Genomic DNA, 27,053 nt, shown 5'->3' with positions numbered 1-27,053 from the left:
CCCTGATTGGCGGAGGCTGGCGCGCGGGTACGGAGGGGCGTGTCCCGTGTGATCCGGGCCCTGATTGGCGGAGGCCGCGGCACGGAGGGGCGTGTCCCGTGTGAGCCGGGCCCTGATTGGCGGAGGCCAGCGCGCGGATACGGAGGGGCTTGTCCCGTGTGAGCCGGGCCCTGATTGGCGGAGGCCAGCGCGCGGATACGGAGGGGCTTGTCCCGTGTGAGCCGCGCCCTGATTGGCGGAGACCTTGTTACGGAGGGGGCGTGTCCCGTGTGAGCCGGGCCCTGATTGGCGGAGGCCGGGCGGGTCCGGGCGAGCGGCGTTGGCGGGGATGGCGCGGCTCCATTTCAGCGGGGCCCCGGTCCCGGAGTCGGTGGGCGGGCACGTGCACGGCCTCAACCAGCTCCCACACCAGGTGCCGCGGGCACGCGCCCCACCGGGGGGGGGGAGGGGAGGCCTGGCCCAAACCCTACGGCCTCCTAAGCGCTTACTACACTGCTCAACCGCTTACTACAGTGCTCTGCACACAGGAAGCGCTCAAGCGCTATTACTCTATTGATTTCTTTTACTTGTACCTATCTGTTCCATTTATTTTATTCTGGTAATACGTTTTGTTCTCTGTCTCCCCTCTCCATCCCCCCCGCCTTCCCTCCTTCCCTTCCCCACAGCACCTGGATAGATGGATAGATGTTTGTACGGATTTATTACTCTATTTATTTATTTTACTTATACATATTTATTTTATTCTTTTAATATGTTTGGTTTTGTTCTCTGTCTCCTCCCCCTCTCCATCCCCCCCGCCTTACCTCCTTCTCTTCCCCACAGCACCTGGATAGATGGATAGATGTTTGTACGGATTTATTATTCTATTTATTGATGTATTATACTTGTACATATTTATTTATTTTATTCTGTTAATATGTTTTGTTCTCTGTCTCCCCCTCCTCCCCCTCTCCATCCCCCGCGCCTTACCTCCTTCCCTTCCTCATAGCACCTGGATAGATGGATAGATGTTTGTACATATTTATTACTCTATTTATTTTACTTATACATATTTATTCTATTTATTTTATTCTGTTAATATGTTTTATTTTGTTCTCTGTCTCCCCCTTCTCCCCCCTCCATCCCCCACGCCTTACCTCCTTCCCTTCCTCACAGCCTCTGGATATATGGATAGATGTTTGTACATATTTATTGCTCTATTTATTTATTTTACTTATACATATTTATTCTATTTATTTTATTCTGTTAATATGTTTTATTTTGTTCTCTGTCTCCCCTCTCCATCCCCCCCGCCTTCCCTCCTTCCCTTCCCCACAGCACCTGGATAGATGTATAGATGTTTGTACGGATTTATTACTCTATTTATTTATTTTACTTATACATATTTATTTTATTCTTTTAATATGTTTGGTTTTGTTCTCTGTCTCCCCGTCCCCGTCCTCCCCCTCTCCATCCCCCCCGCCTTACCTCCTTCTCTTCCCCACAGCACCTGGATAGATGGACAGTTGTTTGTACGGATTTATTATTCTATTTATTGATGTATTATACTTGTACATATTTATTTATTTTATTCTGTTAATATGTTTTGTTCTCTGTCTCCCCCTCCTCCCCCTCTCCATCCCCCGCGCCTTACCTCCTTCCCTTCCTCACAGCCTATGGATATATGGATAGATGTTTGTGCATATTTATTGCTCTATTTATTTATTTTACTTATACATATTTATTCTATTTATTTTATTCTGTTAATATGTTCGGTTTTGTTCTCTGTCCCCCCCCACCTCCATCCCCCCCGCCTTACCTCCTTCCCTTCCTCACAGCCTCTGGATATATGGATAGATGTTTGTACATATTTATTGCTCTATTTATTTATTTTACTTATACATATTTATTCTATTTATTTTATTCTGTTAATATGTTTTATTTTGTTCTCTGTCTCCCCCTCCTCCCCTTCTCCATCCCCCCCGCCTTACCTCCTTCCCTTCCCCACAGCACCTGTATAGATGTATAGACGTTTGTACGGATTTATTACTCTATTTATTTATTTTACTTGTACATATCTATTCTATTTATTTTATTCTGTTAATACGTTTGTTTTGTTCTCTGTCTCCCCCTCCTTCCCCCCTCCATCCCCCCCGCCTTACCTCCTTCCCTTCCCCACAGCACCTGGATATATGGATAGATGTTTGTACGTATTTATTACTCTATTTATTTATTTTACTTGTACATATTTATTCTATTTATTTTATTCTGTTAATATGTTTTGTTTTGTTCTCTGTCTCCCCCTTCTCCCCCCTCCATCCCCCACGCCTTACCTCCTTCCCTTCCTCACAGCCTCTGGATATATGGATAGATGTTTGTACATATTTATTGCTCTATTTATTTATTTTACTTATACATATTTATTCTATTTATTTTATTCTGTTAATATGTTTTATTTTGTTCTCTGTCTCCCCCTCCTCCCCCTCTCCATCCCCCCCGCCTTACCTCCTTCCCTTCCCCACAGCACCTGTATAGATGTATAGACGTCTGTACGGATTTATTACTCTATTTATTTATTTTACTTGTACATATCTATTCTATTTATTTTATTCTGTTAATACGTTTGTTTTGTTCTCTGTCTCCCCCTCCTTCCCCCCTCCATCCCCCCCGCCTTACCTCCTTCCCTTCCCCACAGCACCTGGATATATGGATAGATGTTTGTACGTATTTATTACTCTATTTATTTATTTTACTTGTACATATCTATTCTATTTATTTTATTCTGTTAATACGTTTGGTTTGGTTCTCTGTCTCCCCTCCTCCCCCTCCCCATCCCCCCCGCCTTATCTCCTTCCCTTCCCCACAGCACCCGGATATATGTATATATGTTTGTACGGATTTATTACTCTATTTATTCCTTTTACTTGTACATATCTATTCTATTTATCTTATTCTGTTAATATGTTTGGTTTTGTTCTCTGTCTCCCCCTCCTCCCCCTCTCCATCCCCCCCGCCTTACCTCCTTCCCTTCCCCACAGCACCTGGATATATGGATAGATGTTTGTACATATTTATTACCCTATTTATTTATTTTACTTGTACATATCTATTCTATTTATTTTATTCTGTTAATACGTTTGGTTTGGTTCTCTGTCTCCCCCTCCTCCCCTCTCCATCCCCCCCGTCTTACCTCCTTCCCTTCCCCACAGCACCTGTATATATGGATATTTGTACATATTTATTACTCTACTTTACTCGTACATATCTATTCTATTTATTTAATTCTGTTAACATGTTTTATTTTGTTGTCTGTCTCCCGCTTCTAGACTGTGAGCCCACTGTTGGGTAGGGACCGTCCCTAGATGTTGCCAACTTGGACTTCCCAAGCGCTTAGTCCAGTGCTCTGCACTCAGTAAGCGCTCAATAAATGCGATTGATTGATTGATGGATTGATTGGTTGATCCGCCAAGCTAGCTCTCTTCCTCCCTTCAAGGCCCTACCGAGAGCTCACCTCCTCCAGGAGGCCTTCCCAGACTGAGCCCCCTCCTTCCTCTCCCTCTCCATCCCCCCCGCCTTACCTCCTTCCCTTCCCCACAGCACCTGGATATATGGATAGATGTTTGTACGGATTTATTACTCTATTTTACTTATACATATTTATTCTATTTATTTTATTCTGTTAATATGTTTGGTTTGGTTCTCTGTCTCCCCCTCGTCCCCCTCTCCATCCCCACCCGCCTTACCTCCTTCCCTTCCCCACAGCACCCGTATATCTGGATATATGTTTGGACGGATTTATTACTCCCAAGGCCCTCACCACTTCTAGGAAATCTTCCTCATTCACCACCGTGAGCCCCTTGGTGGGTCGGGACCGTCCCTATATGTTGCCAACTTGGACTTCCCAAGCGCTCAGTACAGTGCTCTGCACACGGTAAGCGCTTAATAAATAGGACTGAATGAAAACGTAGGCCTTAGGGAATGGATCTGGACATAAAGGCCGTGAAGCTGAAGGAAAGTTGGGGGGAAAAGGGGGGACAAATCCAAACCCAGGCCTTCCCACTAGGCCTCACCACCCATTCGGGTGGAAGGAGGCGATGGTGGCATCCGATTCCTGACATTTCCTTCTCTCCACAGCAATTCTCCGCCCTGACGGACGTGGTCTTCCGCCTCCTCCTCGAGCCCAAAGAGGTGAGGGGGTCCCAGGGGACAGGGAGAGGGAAAGGGATGGCCAGGGAATGGGGATGGTGATCATAATCACCCGTAATAATCCTCCGTCGCTCACCTCCTCACTGTACCCTGTGCCAGCTTGGACTTCCCAAGCGCTTAGTCCAGTGCTCTGCACACAGTAAGCGCTCAATAAATACGATTGATTGATTGATTGATTGTACCTCATTTTCCCCCAGAGAGTTGAGGGGGTCCCAGGGGAAGGGGAGAGGGAAAGGGATGGCCGGGGAACGGGGATGGTGATCATAATCACCCGTAATAATCCTCTGTCACTCGACTCCTCACTGTACCCTGTGCCAACTTGGACTTCCCAAGCGCTTAGTCCAGTGCCTTGCACACAGTAAGCGCTCAATAAATACGATTGGTTGATTGATTAATTGTACCTCATTTCCCCCAGAGAGTTGACGGGGTCCAGGGGAAGGGGAGAGGGAATGGGGTGGCCAGGGAATGGGGATGGTGATCACAATCACCCGTAATAATCCTCTGTCGCTCACCTCCTCACTGTACCCTGTGCCAACTTGTACTTCCCAAGCGCTTAGTCCAGTGCTCTGCACACAGTAAGCGCTCAATAAATACGACTGATTGATTGATTGTACCTCGTTTTCCCCCAGAGAGTTGAGGGGAAAAGTTAGAAGGTTCCCAGAAGAGCATCCGGCCTTCTGTACATATGGAAAAATAACTGCACCTGTATATATGTTTGTACATATTTATTACTCTATTTTATTTGTACGTTTTTATTCTATTTATTTTATTTTGTTAATTTGTTTTGTTCTCTGTCTCCCCCTTCTAGCCTGTGAGCCCACTGTTGGGTAGGGACCGTCTCTCTATGTTGCCAACTTGTACTTCCCAAGCGCTTAGTCCAGTGCCCTGCACACAGTAAGCGCTCAATAAATACTATTGATTGATTGATTGTACCTCGTTTTCCCCCAGAGAGTTGAGGGGAAAAGTTTGAAGGTTCCCAGAAGAGCATCCGGCCTTCTGTACATATGGAAAAATAACTGCTCCTGTATATATGTATATATGTTTGTACGTATTTATTACTCTATTTATTTTGTTTCTACATATTTATTCTATTTATTTTATTTTGTTAATTTGTTTTGTTCTCTGTCTCTCCCTTCTAGCCTGTGAGCCCACTGTTGGGTAGGGACCGTCTCTACATGTTGCCAACTTGGACTTCCCAAGCACTTAGTCCAGTGCTCTGCACACAGTAAGCACTCAATAAATACAATTGATTAATTGATTGTACCTCATTTTCCCCCAGAGAATTGAGGGGGTCCCAGGGGAAGGGGAGAGGGAAAGGGATGGCCAGGGAATGGGGATGGTGATCATAATCACCCGTAATAATCCTCTGCCGCTCACCTCCTCACTGTACCCAGTGCCAACTTGTACTTCCCAAGCGCTTAGTCCAGTGCCCTGCACACAGTAGGCGCTCAATAAATACGACTGATTGATTGATTGTACCTCGTTTTCCCCCAGAGAGTTGAGGGGAAAAGTTTGAAGGGTCCCAGAAGAGCATCCAGTCTTCTGTACATATGGAAAAATAACTGCTCCTGTATATATGTATATATATGTTTGTACATCATCAATCGTATTTATTGAGCGCTATGTGCAGAGCACTGTACTATTTATTACTCTATTTTATTTGTACATTTTTATTCTATTTATTTTATTTTGTTAATTTGTTTTGTTCTCTGTCTCCCCCTTCTAGCCTGTGAGCCCACTGTTGGGTAGGGACTGCCTCTATATGTTGCCAACTTGTACTTCCCAAGCGCATAGTCCAGTGCCCTGCACACAGTAAGCGCTCAATAAATACTATTGATTGATTGATTGTACCTCGTTTTCCCCCAGAGAGTTGAGGGGAAAAGTTTGAAGGTTCCCAGAAGAGCATCCGGCCTTCTGTACATATGGAAAAATAACTGCTCCTGTATATATGTATATATGTTTGTACATATTTATTACTCTATTTATTTTGTTTCTACATATTTATTCTATTTATTTTATTTTGTTAATTTGTTTTGTTCTCTGTCTCTCCCTTCTAGCCTGTGAGCCCACTGTTGGGTAGGGACCGTCTCTATATGTTGCCAACTTGTACTTCCCAAGCGCTTAGTCCAGTGCTCTGCACACAGTAAGCACTCAATAAATACGACTGACTGATTGATTTTACCTCGTTTTCCCCCAGAGACTTGAGGGGAAAAGTTTGAAGGGTCCCAGAAGAGCGTCCAGTCTTCTGTACATATGGAAAAATAACTACTCCTGTATATATGTATATATGTTTGTACATCATCAATCGTATTTATTGAGCGCTATGTGCAGAGCACTGTACTATTTATTACTCTATTTTATTTGTACATATTTATTCTCTTTATTTTATTTTGTTAATTTGTTTTGTTCTCTGTCTCCCCCTTCTAGCCTGTGAGCCCACTGTTGGGTAGGGACCATCTCTCTATGTTGCCAACTTGTACTTCCCAAGCGCTTAGTCCAGTGCCCTGCACACAGTAAGCGCTCAATAAATACTATTGATTGATTGATTGTACCTCGTTTTCCCCCAGAGAGTTGAGGGGGTCCTAGGGGAAGGGGAGAGGGAAAGGGATGGCCGGGGAACGGGGATGGTGATCATAATCACCAGTAATAATCCTCTGTCGCTCACCTCCTCACTGTACCCTGTGCCAACTTGTACTTCCCAAGCGCTTAGTCCAGTGCCCTGCACACAGTAAGCGCTCAATAAATACGATTGATTGATTGATTGATTGTACCTCATTTTCCCCCAGAGAGTTGAGGGGGTCCCAGGGGAAGGGGAGAGGGAAAGGGATGGCCGGGGATTGGGGATGGTGATCATAATCACCCGTAATAATCCTCTGCCGCTCACCTCCTCACTGTACCTTGTGCCAACTTGGACTTCCCAAGCGCTTAGTCCAGTGCTCTGCACACAGTAAGCGCTCAATAAATACAATTGATTGATTGATTGTACCTCCTTCTCGCCCGTCCCGCCGTCGACCACCGGCCCCCGTCCTCCCCCTGGCCCGGAATTCCCTCCCTCGCACATCCGCCACGCTATCCCTCTTCCTCCCTTCAAAGCCCTACTGAGAGCTCACCTCCTCCAGGAGGCCTTCCCACACTCAGCCCCCTTTTTCCTCTCCCCCTCCCCATCCCCACCACCCTACCTCCTTCCCCTCCCCACAGCACCTGGATCTATGTTTGTACAGATTTATTCCTCTATTTATTTGACTTACTATTCAATATATTTATATTTAATATATTTATATATTAAAATATATTTGAAATATTTACTATTCTATTAATTTTGTTAAATATATATTTACATATTAAAATATATTTAATGTATGCACTATTCTATTTTGTTAATGATGTGCATCTAGCTTTATATGTTTATATATTAAAAATATATTTAATATATTTACTATTCTATTTATTTTGTTAATGTCGTGCATCTAGCTTTACTTCTATTTATTCTGATGACCTGACACCCATCCACATGTTTTGTTTCGTTGTCCGTCCCCCCCTTCTAGATTGGGAGCCCATTGTTGGGTAGGGACTGTATCTATCTGTTGCCAACTTGTACTTCCCAAGTGCTTAGTTCAGTGCTCTGCACACAGTAAGCGCTCAATGAATATGATTGAATGAATGAATAATAACAATAATAATGGCATAATAATCATGATGGTAGTTGTTAAGCGCTTACTATGTGCCAAGCGCTGGTCTAAGCCCTCGGGTAGATACAGCAGTGTGGCTCAGTGAAAGAAGCATGGGCTTTGGAGTCGGAGGTCATGGGTTCAAGTCCCGACTCCACCAATTGTCAGCTGTGTGACTTTGGGCAAGTCACTTCACTTCTCTGTGCCTCAGTTCCCTCATCTGTAAAATGGGGATTAAGACTGTGAGCCCCCTGTGGGACAACCTGATCACCTTATAACCTCCCCAGCGCTTAGAACAGTGCTTGGCACATAGTAAGCGCTTAATAAATGCCAACCTTATTATTATTATTTTTACAGGCTAATCAGGTTGTCCCCCATGGGGCTCGCTGTCTTCATCCCCATTTTACAGAGGAAGGAACTGAGGCGCAGAGAAGTGAAGTGACTTGCCCAGACTCACAGAGCTGATAAGAGAAGCAGCGTGGCTCAGTGGAAAGAGCCCGGGCTTTGGAGTCAGAGGCTGTGGGTTCAAATCCTGGCTCTGCCAATTGTCAGCTGGGTGACTTTGGGCAAGTCACTTCACTTCTCTGGGCCTCAGTTACCTCATCTGGAAAATGGGGATGAAGACTGTGAGCCCCACATGGGACAACCTGATTACCTTGTATCCACCCCAGCGCTTAGAACAGTGCTTTGCACATAGTAAACGCTTAATAAATGCCATTATATATATATATATATATATATATATATATATATATAAGTGGCGGGGGTGGGATTAGACCCCATGACCTCTGACCACGATGATGATGATGGTGCTCGGCCTGCTGTGTGCCGAGCACTGTTCTGAACGCCCCGCGGAGATCCAAGTCAATCCGGTTGGACACGGTCCCCGTCCCACAGTCGGGAGGCTCACAGTCTTATTCCCCATTTCACAGAGGAGGGAACTGAGGCCCGGAGAAGGGAAATGACCGGCCCAGGGTCACCCGGCCGACAAGGGGCGGAGCCGGGACGGGAACCCAGGTCCTTCCCGATATTCCCAGGCCCGGGCTGTAATAATAATAATGGCATTTATTAAGCGCTTACTATGTGCAAAGCACTGTTCTAAGCGCTGGGGAGGTTACAAGGTGATCAGGTTGTCCCACTGGGGGCTCACAGTCTTAATCCCCATTTTACAGATGAGGTAACTGAGGCCCAGAGAAGCGAAGTGACTTGCCCAAAGTCACACAGCTGACAATTGGCAGAGCAGGGATTTGAACCCACGACCTCTGACTCCAAAGCCCGGGCTCTTTCCACTGAGCCACGCTGCTTCTCTGTACCCACTGAGCCGCACCGCCTCTGGGCAACGGAGGCCCGGTTGGGGACTGGATGTGAACATCATCATCATCATCATCATCAATCGTATTTATTGAGCGCTTACTATGTGCAGAGCACTGTACTAAGCGCTTGGGAAGTCCAAGTTGGCAACATATAGAGACGGTCCCTACCCAACAGTGGGCTCACAGTCTAAAAGGGGGAGACAGAGAACAAAACCAAACATACTAACAAAATAACATAAGAGAGAAGCAGCGTGGCTCGATGGAAAGAGCCCGGGCTTGGGAGTCAGAGGCCATGGGTTCAAATCCCGGCTCCACCGGTTGTCAGCTGCGTGACCTTCTCCGGGCCTCAGTGACCTCATCCGTCAAATGGGGGTGAAGACTGGGAGCCCCACGGGGGGCAACCTGGTCACCTTGTATCCTCCCCAGCGCTTAGAACGGTGCTTCGCACATAGTAAGCGCTTAAAAGCCATTATTATTATTATTATTATTATTATTATTATTTATTATTATTATGTGTGGTGTCTCCCGCTGTAGGTGGAGAGGTTTTTGGGGCAGCTGTCGGATTTGGCCCTGGCCCATCAGCTCAGCCTGGCATCCCTGAAGAACCTGACGAAAACCCTGCTCCTCCTGCCCCAGGGTGAGTAGCCACTGGGCCAGCTTGGCCAGCTCACCTCCTCCAAGAAGCCTTCCCACACTGAGCCCCCTTTTTCCATCGATCAGTCGTATTTATTGAGCGCTTACTGTGTGCAGAGCACTGGACTAAGCGCTTGGGAAGTCCAAGTTGGCAACATCTAGAGACAACAGTCCTCTCCTTCCCCTCCCCGCAGCCCCCGTCTATATGTTCGTACAGATCTATCACTCGATTTTAACTTGTCCATATTTACTATTCTATTTATTTTCATCATCATCATCAATCGTATTTATTGAGCGCTTACTATGTGCAGAGCACTGTACTAAGCGCTTGGGAAGTACAAATTGGCAACATCTAGAGACAGTCCCTACCCAACAGTGGGCTCACAGTCTAAAAGGGGAAGACAGAGCACAAAACCAAACATACTAACAAAATAAAATAAATAGAATAGATATGTACAAATAAAATAAATAAATAAATAAATAGAGTAAAAAATATGTACAAACATATATACATATATACAGGTGCTGTGGGGAAGGGAAGGAGGGAAGATGGGGGGGACGGAGAGGGGGACGAGGGGGAGAGGAAGGAAGGGGCTCAGTCTGGGAAGGCCTCCTGGAGGAGGTGAGCTCTCAGCAGGGCCTTGAAGGGAGCGCTTACTGTGTGCAGAGCACTGGACTAAGTGCTTGGGAAGTCCAAGTTGGCAACATATAGAGACAACAGTCCTCTCCTTCCCCTCCCCACAGCCCCCGTCTATATGTTTATACAGATTTATCACTCGATTTTAACTTGTCCATATTTCCTATTTATTTTGTTAATGATACGCGTCTAGCTTTAATTCTATTTTTCTGACGACTTGACACCCGTCACCGTGTTTTGTTTCGTTGTCCGTCTCCCCCTTCTAGACTGTGAGCCCGCTGTTGGGTAGGGCCCGTCTCTAGATGCTGCCGACTTGGACTTCCCAAGCGCTTAGTACGGTGCTCCGCACACAGTCAGCGCTCAATAAATACGACTGAATGAATGAGTGAGTGAATGAATGAATGCCAGCCAGCCGGAGATCGATCGGGGCCACTGGACTGAGCGCTCGGGAGAGTCCAGTATGTTCAGTAGACACCATCCTCGCCCTCATCTGCGAAAGGGAGATTCCATCCTCGTTCCCCCTCCGCCTTAGATGGTGACCCCCTGCCCTCAGAGGGACCTAATAATAATAATAATAATAATAATAATAATAATAATCCCCGCCCTCAATGGAACCAGATAATAATAATAATAACGGCATTTATTAAGCGCTTACTATGCGCAAAGCACTGTCTAAGCGCTGGGGAGAATACAAGGTGATCAGGTTGTCCCACAGGGGGCTAGCAGTCTTCATCCCCATTTTCCAGATGGGGGAACTGAGGCCCAGAGAAGTGAAGTGACTCGCCCAAAGTCACCCAGCTGACAATTGAAGGAGCCGGAATTTGAACCCACGACCTCTGACGCCAAAGCCCGGGCTCTTTCCACTGAGCCACGCTGCTTCTGATTTTGGACCTCCCCCAGTGCTTAGTACAGTGTTTGGCACAGAGAAGCAGCGTGGCTCATTAAGAGCCCGGGCTTGGGAGTCCGAGGTCGTGGGTTCTAATCCCGGCTCCGCCACTCATCCGCTGTGTGACCGTGGGCAAGTCACTTCTCTGGGCCTCAGTTCCCTCACCTGGAAAATGGGGGTGAAGGCTGGGAGCCCCACGGGGGACAACCTGATCACCTGGTATCTCCCCCCCGCGCTTAGAACAGTGCTTGGCATGTAGTAAGCGCATAACAAATCATCATCATCATCAATCGTATTTATTGAGCGCTTACTGTGTGCAGAGCACTGGACTAAGCGCTTGGGAAGGACAAGTTGGCAACATATAGAGACGGTCCCTACCCAACAGTGGGCTCACAGTCTAAAAGGGGGGAGACAGAGAACAAAACCAAACATACTAACAAAATAAAATAAATAGAATAGATAGGTACAAATACCATATTAATTAAAACGTCGTATTGTAAATCTGTGGGGACTCCCTCCATTTCTAGGGGCTTTGAAGAAGAATATGACGGCAGAACAGATCCGAGAGGACTGGATCACGCTTGGTATGTTCTTCTATTTTGTCTTTTTTTAATTATTAAGTGGAACAGCTGCCCTGAGGAGACGGAGGCAAACATTCAGTCAGCATATCACCTGCATATATGTATATATGTTTGTCCACATTTATTAATCTATTTATTTTACTTGTACATGTTTATTCTATTGATTTTATTTTGTTAATATGTTTTGTTATGTTGTCTGTCTCCCCCTTCTAGCCTGTGAGCCCGCTGTCGGGTAGGGCCCGTCTCTCTATGTCACCAACTTGGACTTCCCAAGCGCTTAGTCCAGTGCTCTGCACACAGTAAGCGCTCCATAAATACGATTGATTGAATGAATGAATGAATGAAATTGAGCTCTGCCCAAAGTAAGCGCTCTGTAAATACGATTGAATGAATGAATGAACGAAATTGAGCTCTGCCCAAAGTAAGCGCTCTGTAAATACGATTGAATGAACGAATGAATGAAATTGAGCTCTGCCCAAAGTAAGCGCTCCATAAATACGATTGAATGAATGAATGAATGAACGAAATTGAGCTCTGCCCAAAGTAAGCGCTCCATAAATACGATTGAATGAACGAATGAATGAAATTGAGCTCTGCCCAAAGTAAGCGCTCCATAAATACGATTGAATGAATGAATGAATGAACGAAATTGAGCTCTGCCCAAAGTAAGCGCTCAATAAATACGATTGAATGAATGAATGAATGAACGAAATTGAGCTCTGCCCAAAGTAAGCGCTCAATAAATACGATTGAATGAATGAATGAACGAAATTGAGCTCTGCCCAAAGTAAGCGCTCAATAAATACGATTGAATGAACGAATGAGCTGAGCGCTTATCGCGTGCAAAGCTCCGCCAACAACAAACAGACACATTCCTGCCCACAACGAGCTTGCAGTCTGGAGGGGGAGAGGGACATCAGTGGCAAGAAATAAATAGATGGATGAATTAAAAACATAAATTTCAATCGATACGTAAGACCCCGTTCTCTTTCTCCACAGGCCTCGGTGAAGAGAAAGCCAGATACTTTGCAGATAAGGTGGGTATTCTGCGGCCTTTTGGGTGACCTTGGGCCAGTCGCTTCACTTCTCCGGGCCTCAGTTTCCCCGTCTGTGAAACGGGGAACTCCAACGGGGAGCCCCAAGGGGAGACGGGGACCGTGTCCCCCCGATCGCCTTGTATCTACTCCGGCGCTTAGCACATAGCAAGCGCTTAAGAGAAGCAGCGTGGCTCAGGGGAAAGAGCCCGGGCTTTGGAGTCAGAGGTCATGGGTTCGAATCCCGGCTCCGCCAATCGTCAGCCGGGTGACTTTGGGCAAGTCACTTCGCTTCTCTGGGCCTCAGTGACCTCATCTGGAAAATGGGGGTGAAGACTTGAGCCCCCCGTGGGACAACCTGATCAGCTTGTCACCTCCCCAGCGCTAAGAACAGGGCACATAGTTAGCACTTAATAAATGCCATTATTATTATTATTATGAACAGTGCACATAGTAAGCACTCAATAAATGTTATTATTATTATTATTATTAAGCGCTTACTCTGTGCCAACCATATTTATCTATTTTGATGGTATTGAGGCCTGTCTACCTGTTTGATTTTGTTGTCTGTCTCCCCCCCCTGTTCTAGACTGTGAGCCCGTTGTTGGGCAGGGACCGTCTCTGTTGCCAAATTGTCCTTTCCAAGCGCTCAGAACAGCACACAGTGAGCGCTCATTCATTCATTCCTATTTATTGAGCGCTTACCGTGTGCAGAGCGCTGTACTAAGCGCTTGGGAAGGCCAAGTCGGCAACATCTAGAGACGGTCCCTACCCGACAGCGGGCTCACGGTCTAGAAGGGGGAGACGGACGACAAAACGAAGTGCGCTCAATAAATACGATCCAGTGAGCGAATGAATGAGGGAACCGAGGCCCGGGGAAGTGAAATGACTGGACCAAGGTCACACCCGGCAGATTAGCCTGTATATATGCTTGTACATATTTTTACTCTATTTTATTTGTATATATCTATTCTATTTATTTTATTTTGTTAGTATGTTTGGTTTTGTTCTCCGTCTCCCCCTTTTAGACCGTGAGCCCACTGTTGGGTAGGGGCTGTCTCTAGATGTTGCCAATTTGTACTTCCCAAGCGCTTAGTACAGTGCTCTGCACATAGTAAGCGCTTAATAAATACGATTGATTGGTTGATTGATTGATGAGCGGGGGAGCCGGGATGCCCGGGCTCTGACCCCCCCAAACTACGCCGCTTCTCCAGCGGGGCTGGGGTGGGCGCCGGGGCGGTGGGCGCTGTGCTGGACTCCACCTGCCGCGCTCCTCACAGTGGCAGCGGCTCGGCCCGACCCTCGCCCGGCTGGCGGCCGGCCAGACCCTCGCCGTCAATCAGCTCGTCGACATGGAGTGGAAATTGGGAGGTAACCGGGCCCGGGGGGGCGACGCGGGCGGGAAGACCCCCGGGAACCGGAGGGCGGAGGACGCTCCCCTCAGCTCCTTGAGGGCGGGGGACTGTTGGATTGGACTCTCCAAAGCGCTCACTACAGTGCTCCGCCCACCGTAAGCGCTCAATAATAATGATGGCATCTGTTAAGCGCTTACTATGTGCAAAGCACTGTTCTAATCGCCCGGGGGGATACAAGGTGGGCAAGTCACTTCTCTGAGCCTCAGTTCCCTCACCTGTAAAATGGGGGTGAAGACCGTGAGCCCCCCGTGGGACAACCTGATCACCTGGTAACCTCCCCAGGGCTTAGAACAGGGCTTTGCACAGAGTAAGCGCTTAATAAATGCTATCGTTATTATTATTATTATCAGGTTGTCCCATGTGGGGCTCACAGTCTTCATCCCCATTTGACAGAGGAGGGAACTGAGGCGCAGAGAAGTGAAGTGGCTTGCCCGAGGTCACACAGCTGACAAGTGGCGGAGCCGGGATTCGAACCCGCGACCTCCGACTCCCAAGCCCACTCTCTTTCCACTGCTTCTCTAATAATGATGGCATATGTTAAGCGCTTACTATGTGCCAAGCACTGTTCTAAGCGCTGGGGTGGTTACATGGTGATCAGATTGTCCTATGGGGGGGCTCCCAGTCTTCATCCCCATTTGACAGATGAGGTCACTGAGGCGCAGGGAAGTGAAGTGGCTTGCCCGAGGTCACACAGCTGACAAGTGGCAGAGTTGGGATTCGAACCCACGACCTCCGACTCCTAAGCCCACGCTCTTTCCACTGAGCCACGCTGCTTCTCTAATAATAATGATGGCATTTGTTAAGCGCTTACTATGTGCCAAGCACTGTTCTAAGCGCTGGGGAGGTTACATGGTGATCAGGTTGTCCTACGGGGGGCTCACAGTCTTCATCCCCATTTGACAGATGAGGTCACTGAGGCGCAGAGAAGTGAAGTGGCTTGCCCGAGGTCACACAGCTGACAAGTGGCGGAGCCGGGATTTGAACACACGACCTCCGACTCCTAAGCCTGGGCTCTTTCCACCGAGCCACGCTGCTTCTGTAATAATAATGATGGCATTTGTTGAGCGCTTACTATGTACAAAGCACTGTTCTAAGCACTGGGGAGGTTACATGGTGATCAGGTTGTCCTACGGGGGGCTCACAGTCTTCATCCCCATTTTCCAGATGAGGTCACTGAGGCACAGAGAAGTGAAGTGGCTTGCCCAAGGTCACACAGCTAAGTGGCGGAGCTAGGATTCGAACCCACGACCTCCGACTCCTAAGCCCACGCTCTTTCCACCGAGCCACGCTGCTTCTCTAATAATAATGATGGCATTTGTTAAGCGCTTACTATGTGCCAAGCACTGTTCTAAGCACTGGGGAGGTTACATGGTGATCAGGTTGTCCTACGGGGGGGCTCACAGTCTTCATCCCCATTTTCCAGATGAGGTCACTGAGGCGCAGAGAAGTGAAGTGGCTTGCCCAAGGTCACACAGCTGACAAGTGGCGGAGCCGGGATTTGAACCCGTGACCTCCGACTCCAAAGCCCGGGCTCTTTCCACCGAGCCACACTGCTTCTCTAATAATAATGCTGGCATTTGTTAAGCGCTTACTATGTGCCAAGCACTGTTCTAAGCGCCGGGGAGGTTACAAGGTGATCAAGTTGTCCCCCCGGGGGGCTCACAGTCTTCATCCCCATTTTCCAGATGAAGTAACTGAGGCGCAGAGAAGTTAAGTGGCTTGCCCAAGGTCACCCAGCTGACAAGTGGCGGAGTCGGGATTCGAACCCATGACCTCCGACTCCAAAGCCCGGGCTCTTCCCACTGAGCCACGCCTCTTCTCTAATGCATACCATTGACTGTAAGCTGCTTGAGGGAAGGGAATGTGACTACCAACTCTGTTGGATTGGACTCTCCAAAGCGCTCAGTACAGTGCTCTGCACATTTGAAGCGCCAGCAGCGTGGCTCAGTGAAAAGAGCCCGGGCTTGGGATTCAGAGGTCATGGGTTCAAATCCCGGCTCTGCCAATTGCCAGCTGGGTGACTTTGGGCAAGTCACTTCACTTCTCTGGGCCTCAGTTCCCTTATCTGTAAAATGGGGATTAAGACTGTGAGCGCCCCATGGGACAACCTGATCACCTTGTAACCTCCCCAGCGCTTAGAACAGTGCTTGGCACATAGTAAGCACTTAATAAATGCTATCATTATTATTATTATTATTCGAAGCGCCAGCAGCGTGTCTCAGTGAAAAGAGCCCGGGCTTGGGAGCCAGAGGTCATGGGTTCAAATCCTGGCACCGCCAGTTGCCAGCTGGGTGACTTTGGGCAAGTCACTTCACTTCTCTGGGCCTCAGTTCCCTCATCTGTCAAATGGGGATGAAGACTGTGAGCCCCCGTGAGACAACCTCATCACCTTGTAACCTCTCCAGCGCTTAGAACAGTGCTTGGCACATAGTAAGCGCTTAATAAATGCTATCATTACTATTATTATTATTATTTGAAGCGCCAGCAGCGTGTCTCAGTGAAAAGAGCCCGGGCTTGGGAGCCAGAGGTCACGGGTTCAAATCCCGGCGCCGCCAATTGTCAGCTGGGTGACTTTGGGCGAGTCACTTCACTTCTCTGGGCCTCAGTTACCTCATCTGTCAAATGGGGATGAAGACTGGGAGCCCCCCGTGGGACAACCTCATCACCTTGTAACCTCCCCAGCGCTTAGAACAGTGCTTGGCACATAGTAAGCACTTAATAAATGCTATCATTATTATTATTATTATTATTTGAAGCGCCAGCAGCGTGTCTCAGTGAAAAGAGCCCGGGCTTGGGAGCCAGAGGTCACGGGTTCAAATCCCGGCACCGCCAATTGTCAGCTGGGTGACTTTGGGCGAGTCACTTCACTTCTCTGGGCCTCAGTGACCTCATCTGTCAAATGGGGATGAAGACTGGGAGCCCCCCGTGGGACAACCTCATCACCTTGTAACCTCCCCAGCGCTTAGAACAGTGCTTGGCACATAGTAAGCACTTAATAAATGCTATCATTATTATTATTATTATTATTATTTGAAGCGCCAGCAGCGTGTCTCAGTGAAAAGCGCCCGGGCTTGGGAGCCAGAGGTGACGGGTTCAAATGCCGGCGCCGCCAATTGTCAGCTGGGGGACTTTGGGCGAGTCACTTCACTTCTCTGGGCCTCAGTTACCTCATCTGTCAAATGGGGATGAAGACTGGGAGCCCCCCGTGGGACAACCTCATCACCTTGTAACCTCCCCGGCGCTTAGAACAGTGCTTGGCACATAGTAAGCGCTTAATAAATGCTATCATTATTATTATTTGAAGCGCCAGCAGCGTGTCTCAGTGAAAAGAGCCCGGGCTTGGGAGCCAGAGGTCACGGGTTCAAATCCTGGCGCCGCCAATTGTCAGCTGGGGGACTTTGGGCGAGTCACTTCACTTCTCTGGGCCTCAGTTACCTCATCTGTCAAATGGGGATGAAGACTGGGAGCCCCCCGTGGGACAACCTCATCACCTTGTAACCTCCCCAGCGCTTAGAACAGTGCTTGGCACATAGTAAGCACTTAATAAATGCTATCATTATTATTATTATTATTTGAAGCGCCAGCAGCGTGTCTCAGTGAAAAGCGCCCGGGCTTGGGAGCCAGAGGTGACGGGTTCAAATCCCGGCGCCGCCAATTGTCAGCTGGGGGACTTTGGGCGAGTCACTTCACTTCTCTGGGCCTCAGTTACCTCATCTGTCAAATGGGGATGAAGACTGGGAGCCCCCCGTGGGACAACCTCATCACCTTGTAACCTCCCCGGCGCTTAGAACAGTGCTTGGCACATAGTAAGCGCTTAATAAATGCCATCATTATTATTATTTGAAGGGCCAGCAGCGTGTCTCAGTGAAAAGAGCCCAGGCTTGGGAGCCAGAGGTCACGGGTTCAAATCCCGGCGCCACCAATTGTCAGCTGGGGGACTTTGGGCGAGTCACTTCACTTCTCTGGGCCTCAGTTCCCTCCTCTGTCAAATGGGGATGAAGACTGGGAGCCCCCCATGGGACAACCTGATCACCTTGTAACCTCCCCGGCGCTTAGAACAGTGCTTGGCACATAGTAAGCGCTTAATAAATGCTATCATTATTATTATTATTATTGTTACCCTCAAGAAATTAATTGGTTTAGCCCTTTCGACAGCGCTTAGTACAGTGCTCTGCACACGGGAAGCGCTCAATAAATAGGACCGAATGAATGGAAGTACAGCCGCCGCCTCAGTCTCTGAGCCCCATGTGGGACCGTGTCCAAGCCAACGATCTTGCGTCTCGGGCAGCGCTTAGTACAGCGCCGGGCACTTGGGAAGCGCTTAACGGAGACGCTTGTTTTTTATCCCGTTTGCTCATCCCGTCTTCCCGTCTCGTGCCTCAGTGACGGCCGGAAGCAGCGAACTCCAGAAGACCGGAACCATCTTCGTCCAGGTAAGGTCTCGGAGTTTATCGAGCCCTCCCTCCCTCCCGCTCCTGCGTCCCACCCATCTTCTACCGAGAGGATCTGGGTTCTAATCCTGGCTCCGCCCTTTGTCTCCCGTGGGTGACCTTGTCGCTTCTCCGGGCCTCAGTTTCCTCATCCGGAAAATGGGGATGAAGACTGGTCATCTCACGCGGGATAGGAACCGTGTCTCAACTAGCTATCTTCCACTTTTTAAGGATCTGGGTTCTAATCCTGGCTCCGCCCCTTGTCTGCTGTGGGTGACCTTGGGCAAGTCACGTCGCTTCTCCAGGCCTCAGTTTCCTCATCCGGAAAATGGGGATGAAGACTGGGCATCTCAAGCGGGACAGGGACCGTGTCCCAACTAGCTATCTTCCACTTTTTAAGGATCTGGGTTCTAATCCCGGCTCCGCCCCTTGTCTGCCACATGACCTTGGGCAAGTCAGGTCACTTCTCCGGGCCTCAGTTTCCTCATCCGGAAAATGGGGATGAAGACTGGGCGTCTCAAGCGGGACAGGGACCGTGTCTCAACTAGCTATCTTCCACTTTTTAAGGATCTGGGTTCTAATCCCGGCTCCGCCCCTTGTCTGCCACATGACCTTGGGCAAGTCAAGTTGCTTCTCCCGGCCTCAGTTTCCTCATCCTGAAAATGGGGATGAAGACTGGTCATCTCACACGGGATAGGAACCGTGTCTCAACTAGCTATCTTCCACTTTTTAAGGATCTGGGTTCTAATCCTGGCTCCGCCCCTTGTCTGCTGTGGGTGACCTTGGGCAAGTCACGTCGCTTCTCCAGGCCTCAGTTTCCTCATCCGGAAAATGGGGATGAAGACTGGGCGTCTCAAGCGGGACAGGGACCGTGTCTCAACTAGCTATCTTCCACTTTTTAAGGATCTGGGTTCTAATCCCAGCTCCGCCCCTTGTCTGCCGCGTGACCTTGGGCAAGTCAAGTCGCTTCTCCCGGCCTCAGTTTCCTCATCCGGAAAATGGGGATGAAGACTGGGCGTCTCAAGCGGGACAGGGACCGTGTCTCAACTAGCTATCTTCCACTTTTTAAGGATCTGGGTTCTAATCCCGGCTCCACCCTTGTCTCCCGTGGGTGACCTTGTCGCTTCTCCGGGCCTCAGTTTCCTCATCCGGAAAATGGGGATGAAGACTGGTTGTCTCAAGCGGGACAGGAACCGTGGCGCAACTAGCTATCTCCTACTTTTAAGGATCTGGGTTCTAATCCCGACTCCGCCCCTTGTCTGCCGCGTGACCTTGGGCAAGTCAAGTCGCTTCTCCGGGCCTCAGTTTCCTCATCCGGAAAATGGGGATGAAGAGTGGTCATCTCAAGTAGCTATCTTCCACTTTTTAAGGATCTGGGTTCTAATCCCGGCTCCGCCCCTTGTCTCCCTAGGGTGACATTGTCGCTTCTCCAGGCCTCAGTTTCCTCATCCAGAAAATGGGGATGAAGACTGGTCATCTCAAGTAGCTATCTCCTACTTTTAAGGATCTGGGTTCTAATCCCGGCTCCACCCCTTGTCTGCCGCGTGACCTTGGGCAAGTCAAGTCGCTTCTCTGGGCCTCAGTTTCCTCATCCGGTAAATGGGGATGAAGACTGGTCTTCTCAAGCGGGACAGGAACCGTGTCTCAACTAGCTATCTTCCACTTTTAAGGATCTGGGTTCTAATCCCGGCTCCGCCCCTTGTCTGCCACATGACCTTGGGCAAGTCAAGTCGCTTCTCCCGGCCTCAGTTTCCTCATCCAGAAAATGGGGATGAAGACTGGTCGTCTCAAGCGGGACAGGAACCGTGTCTCAACTAGCTATCTTCTACTTTTAAGGATCTGGGTTCTAATCCCAGCTCCGCCCCTTGTCTGCCGTGGGTGACCTTGGGCAAGTCAAGTCGCTTCTCCCGGCCTCAGTTTCCTCATACGGAAAATGGGGATGAAGAGTGGTCGTCTCATGTAGTTATCTCCTACATTTAAGGATCTGGGTTCTAATCCCGGCTCCGCCCCTTGTCTGCCGCGTGACCTTGGGCAAGTCAAGTCGCTTCTCCAGGCCTCAGTTTCATCATCTGGAAAATGGGGATGAAGACAGGGAGCCCCGTGTGGGACAGGGACTGTGTCCAACCTGATTAGTTTGTCTCTACCCCAGTGCTTAGTACAGGTACTCCTTGTACTAAGCGGCAGTGGCTCAGTGGAAAGAGCCCGGGGTTTGGAGTCAGAGGTCACGGGTTCAAATCCCGGCTCTACCAATTCATTCATTCAGTTGTATTTATTGAGCGCTTACTGTGTGCAGAGCACTGGACTAAGCGCTTGGGAAGTCCAAGTTGCCAACATCTAGAGACGGTCCCTACCCAACAGTGGGCTCACAGTTGTCAGCTGTGTGACTTTGGGCTGGTCACTTCACTCCTCTGGGCCTCAGTTCCCTCCTCTGGAAAATGGGGGTGAAGACTGTGAGCCCCCCGTGGGACAACCTGATCACCTTGTAACTGCCCTGGCGCTTAGAACAGTGCTTCGCACATAGTAAGCGCTTAATAAATGCCATCATTATTATTATTATTCATTCAGTCAATCAATCGTATTTATTGAGCGCTTACTGTGTGCAGAGCACTGTACTAAGCGCTTGGGAAGTCCAAGTCGGCAACGTATAGAGACGGTCCCTACCCAACAACGGGCTCACAATTGTCTGCTGTGTGACTTTGGGCAAGTCACTTCATTCATTCATTCATTCAATCGTATTTATTGAGCACTTAGTGTGTGCAGAGCACTGTACTAAGCGCTTGGGAAGTCCAAGTTGGCAACAAATAGAGACGGTCCCTACCCAACAGTGGGCTCACAGTCTAGAACTTCAGTTCTCTGGGCCTCAGTTCCCTCCTCTGGAAAATGGGGATGAAGACTGGGAGCCCCCCGTGGGACAACCTGATCACCCTTGTAACCTCCCCAGCGCTTAGAACAGTGCTTCGCACATAGTAAGCGCTTGATAAATGCCATTATTATTATTATTATTCATTTATTCAACCGTATGTGTGCAGAGCACTGTACTAAGCGCTTGGGAAGTCCAAGTTGGCAACATCTAGAGACGGTCCCTACCCAACAGCGGGCTCACAGTTGTGTGCTGTGTGACTTGGGGCAAGTGACTTCAGTTCTCTGGGCCTCAGTTTCCTCCTCTGGAAAATGGGGATGAAGACTGGGAGCCCCCCGGGGGACAACCTGATCACCTTGTAACCTCCCCATTGCTTAGAACAGGGCTTGGCACATAGTAAGCGCTCAATAAATGCCATTATTATTATTCATTCAGTCAATCGCATGTGTGCAGAGCACTGTACTAAGCGCTTGGGAAGTCCACATTGGCAACATCTAGAGACGGTCCCTACCCAACAGCGGGCTCACGGCCTAGAAGGGGGAGACACACAACAAAACAAAGCATGTGGACGGGTGTCAAGTCATCACAATAAATAGAAAGAAGGCTAGACTATTGTGGTGATGCCCGGGCCCCACCCGCTAGGCTGCACTTTTTTTTTTTTTTGGTGGCATTTATTAAGCGCTTACTATGTGCCAAGCACTGTTCTAAGCGCTGGGGAGGTTACAAGGTGATCAGGTTGTCCCACGGGGGGCTCACAGTCTTCATCCCCATTTTCCAGATGAGGGAACTGAGGCCCAGAGAAGTGAAGTGTTTGCGAGTGGGTTTTCTGAGTGCCGCCGTTTCCCTGTCCGAGCCCCCCAGCGCTTAGAACAGTGCTTTGCACATAGTAAGCGCTTAACAAATGCTATCATTATTATTATTATTATCTTTTGTTCCTCTCTTCCATTCAGTTGAAGCTTGTGGTGAAGAAAGGAAACCGCCCAGAGCCTCTGTATATCGGTGAGTTCATTCAGTCATTCAGTCGTATTTATTGAGCGCTTACTGCGTGCAGAGCACTGTACTAAGCGCTTGGGAAGTCCAAGTCGGCAACATAGAGAGACGGTCCCGACCCAATAGCGGGCTCACAGTTGAGAATACTCTGTATAGTTTATTCATTCATTCCTTCAATCGTATTTATTGAGCGCTTACTGCGTGCAGAGCACTGTACTAAGCGCTTGGGAAGGACAAATTGGCAACAGATACAGTCCCTCCCCGACAACGGGCTCATAGTCTAGAATATTCTGTATAGTTCATTCATTCATTCATTCAATCGTATTTATTGAGCGCTTACTGCGTGCAGAGCACTGGACTAAGCGCTTGGGAAGTCCAAGTCGGCAACATAGAGAGACGGTCCCTACACAACAATGGGCTCACAGTGGAGGATACTCTGTATAGTTCATTCATTCATTCATATTTATTGAGTGCTTACTGCGTGCAGAGCACTGTACTAAGCGCTTGGGAAGTACAAATTGGCAACAGATGGAGATGGTCCATCCCCGACAACGGGCTCACGGTCTAGAATACTCTATAGTTTATTCATTCATTCATTCATTCAATCGTATTTATTGAGTGCTTACTGCGTGCAGAGCACTGGACTAAGCGCTTGGGAAGGACAAATTGGCAACAGAGACGGTCCCTCCCCGACAACGGGCTCATAGTCTAGAATACTCTGTATAGTTTATTCATTCATTCAATCGTATTTATTGAGTGCTTACTGCGTGCAGAGCACTGGACTAAGCGCTTGGGAAGGACAGATTGGCAACAGGTAGAGACGGTCCCTCCCCGACAACGGGCTCACAGTCTAGAATACTCTATAGTTTATTCATTCATTCATTCATTCAATCGTATTTATTGAGCGCTTACTGCGTGCAGAGCACTGGACTAAGCGCTTGGGAAGGACAAATTGGCAACAGATAGAGATGGTCCCCGACAACAGGCTCACAGTCTAGAATACTCTATAGTTTATTCATTCATTCATTCAATCGTATTTATTGAGCGCTTACTGCGTGCAGAGCACTGGACTAAGCGCTTGGGAAGGACAAATTGGCAACAGATAGAAACAGTCCCTCCCCGACAAAGGGCTCATAGTCTAGAATGCTCTGTATAGTTTATTCATTCATTCATTTATATTTATTGAGCGCTTACTGCGTGCAGAGCACTGGACTAAGCGCTTGGGAAGGACAAATTGGCAACAGATAGAGACAGTCCCTCCCCGACAACAGGCTCACAGTCTAGAATACTCTATAGTTTATTCATTCATTCATTCATTCATTCATTCAATCGTATTTATTTAGCGCTTACTGTGTGCAGAGCACTGGACTAAGCGCTTGGGAAGGACAAATTGGCAACAGATAGAGACGGTCCCTCCCCGACAGCGGGCTCACAGTCTAGAATACTCTATAGTTCATTCATTCATTCATTCATTCATTCAATCGTATTTATTGAGCGCTTACTGCGTGCAGAGCACTGGACTAAGCGCTTGGGAAGGACAAATTGGCAACAGATAGAGATGGTCCCCGACAACAGGCTCACAGTCTAGAATACTCTATAGTTTATTCATTCATTCATTCAATCGTATTTATTGAGCGCTTACTGCGTGCAGAGCACTGGACTAAGCGCTTGGGAAGGACAAATTGGCAACAGATAGAAACAGTCCCTCCCCGACAAAGGGCTCATAGTCTAGAATGCTCTGTATAGTTTATTCATTCATTCATTTATATTTATTGAGCGCTTACTGCGTGCAGAGCACTGGACTAAGCGCTTGGGAAGGACAAATTGGCAACAGATAGAGACAGTCCCTCCCCGACAACAGGCTCACAGTCTAGAATACTCTATAGTTTATTCATTCATTCATTCATTCATTCATTCAATCGTATTTATTTAGCGCTTACTGTGTGCAGAGCACTGGACTAAGCGCTTGGGAAGGACAAATTGGCAACAGATAGAGACGGTCCCTCCCCGACAGCGGGCTCACAGTCTAGAATACTCTATAGTTCATTCATTCATTCATTCATTCATTCAATCGTATTTATTGAGCGCTTACTGCGTGCAGAGCACTGTACTAAATGCTTGGGAAGGACAAATTGGCAACAGATAGAGATGGTCCCTCCCCGACAACGGGCTCATAGTCTAGAATACTCTGTATAGTTTATTCATTCATTCATTCATTCATTCAATCGTATTTATTGAGTGCTTACTGCGTGCAGAGCACTGGACTAAGCGCTTGGGAAGGACAAATTGGCAACAGATAGAGATGGTCCCTCCCCGACAAGGGGCTCACAGTCTAGAATACTCTAGAGTTTATTCATTCATTCATTCATTCAATCGTATTTATTGAGCGCTTACTGTGTGCAGAGCACTGGACTAAGCGCTTGGGAAGGACAAATTGGCAACAGATAGAGACGGTCCCTCCCCGACAACGGGCTCACAGTCTAGAATACTCTATAGTTTATTCATTCATTCATTCAATCGTATTTATTGAGCGCTTACTACGTGCAGAGCACTGGACTAAGCGCTTGGGAAGGACAAATTGGCAACAGATGGAGATGGTCCATCCCCGACAACGGGCTCACAGTCTAGAATACTCTATAGTTTATTCATTCATTCATTCATTCATTCGTATTTATTGAGTGCTTACTGCGTGCAGAGCACTGGACTAAGCGCTTGGGAAGGACAAATTGGCAACAGAGACGGTCCCTCCCTGACAACGGGCTCATAGTCTAGAATACTCTGTATAGTTTATTCATTCATTCATTCATTTATTCAATCGTATTTATTGAGTGCTTACTGCGTGCAGAGCACTGGACTAAGCGCTTGGGAAGGACAAATTGGCAACAGATAGAGATGGTCCCTCCCCGACAAGGGGCTCACGGTCTAGAATACTCTAGAGTTTATTCATTCATTCATTCATTCATTCAATCGTATTTATTGAGCGCTTACTGTGTGCAGAGCACTGGACTAAGCGCTTGGGAAGGACAAATTGGCAACAGATAGAGATGGTCCCCGACAACAGGCTCACAGTCTAGAATACTCTATAGTTTATTCATTCATTCATTCATTCAATCATATTTATTGAGCGCTTACTGCGTGCAGAGCACTGGACTAAGCGCTTGGGAAGGACAAATTGGCAACAGATAAAGACGGTCCCTCCCCGACAATGGGCTCACAGTCTAGAATACTGTATAGTTCATTCATTCATTCATTCATTCATTCAATTGTATTTATTGAGCGCTTACTGCGTGCAGAGCACTGGACTAAGCGCTTGGGAAGGACAAACTGGCAACAGATAGAGACGGTCCCTCCCCGACAACGGGCTCACGGTCTAGAATACTCTAGAGTTTATTCATCCATTCATTCATTCATTCATTCAATCGTATTTATTGAGCGCTTACTGCGTGCAGAGCACTGGACTAAGCGCTTGGGAAGGACAAATTGGCAACAGATAGAGACGGTCCCTCCCCGACAAAGGGCTCATAGTCTAGAATACTCTGTATAGTTTATTCATTCATTCATTCATATTTATTGAGCGCTTACTGCGTGCAGAGCACTGGACTAAGCGCTTGGGAAGGACAAATTGGCAACAGATAGAGATGGTCCCTCCCCGACAACGGGCTCACAGTCTAGAATACTCTATAGTTTATTCATTCATTCATTCAATCGTATTTATTGAGCGCTTACTGCGTGCAGAGCACTGGACTAAGCGCTTGGGAAGTCCAAGTTGGCAACAGATAGAGACGGTCCCCGACAACGGGCTCACAGTCTAGAATACTCTATAGTTTATTCATTCATTCATTCAATAGTGTTTATTGAGCGCTTACTGCGTGCAGAGCACTGTACTAAGCGCTTGGGAAGGACAAATTGGCAACAGATAGAGACGGTCCCTCCCCAACAACGGGCTCATAGTCTAGAATACTCCGTATAGTTCATTCATTCATTCATTCAATTTGTTGAGCGTTACTGCGTGCAGAGCACTGTACTAAGCGCTTGGGAAGTCCAAGTTGGCAACATATTCTCTCCCCAGAATTAACCCTGCCACAGTTCTACAGTTTCCTGCAGGAGATGGAGCGGGCCAGAGCCAGCCTGGAGTGTTTCAGCTGATGGCCCCCCACCTGACCGCCCCATCCTCATCCCCCCTACGGCCCCCCACCCCCGCTGGGCGGTCAAAAGGTAGCCCCCGAAGCCCCCCATTAATCACATCCCCCCCCCCCCCCCCCCCCAAATTCAGAGTCCGCCTTTCCCCCCCTCCACCCCCAATCGGCCTCGGAGACGCAGCGCAGTAAAGAGGGGAACCTTCTGGCCTCCATCCGGCAATGGTATTTATTGAACGCCTACTGGGTGCGGAGCAGTGGACTGAGCGCTCGGGAGGGGGCTGT

General features: G+C 48.2%; 1 protein-coding gene across 1 annotated transcript; it reads left to right on the top strand.

The window, feature by feature from the left end:
- Positions 1 to 297: 297 nt before the first annotated feature.
- Positions 298 to 26,859, top strand: COMMD7 (COMM domain containing 7). Its single transcript, XM_038750493.1, has 9 exons — positions 298 to 412; positions 4,114 to 4,167; positions 9,701 to 9,803; positions 11,850 to 11,906; positions 12,903 to 12,940; positions 14,218 to 14,308; positions 18,736 to 18,785; positions 22,593 to 22,641; positions 26,702 to 26,859. The coding sequence occupies exons 1-9, from the start codon at positions 329 to 331 to the stop codon at positions 26,776 to 26,778; spliced, it is 603 nt and encodes a 200-aa protein (XP_038606421.1). The 5' UTR covers positions 298 to 328; the 3' UTR covers positions 26,779 to 26,859.
- Positions 26,860 to 27,053: the final 194 nt, after the last annotated feature.

Source organism: Tachyglossus aculeatus, chromosome 8 (genome assembly GCF_015852505.1).
Source record: "Tachyglossus aculeatus isolate mTacAcu1 chromosome 8, mTacAcu1.pri, whole genome shotgun sequence".
Taxonomy (NCBI): Eukaryota; Metazoa; Chordata; class Mammalia; order Monotremata; family Tachyglossidae; genus Tachyglossus; species Tachyglossus aculeatus.
Note: the sequence above shows the minus strand (reverse complement) of the source record. Positions and strands in the feature narration are given on the sequence as shown.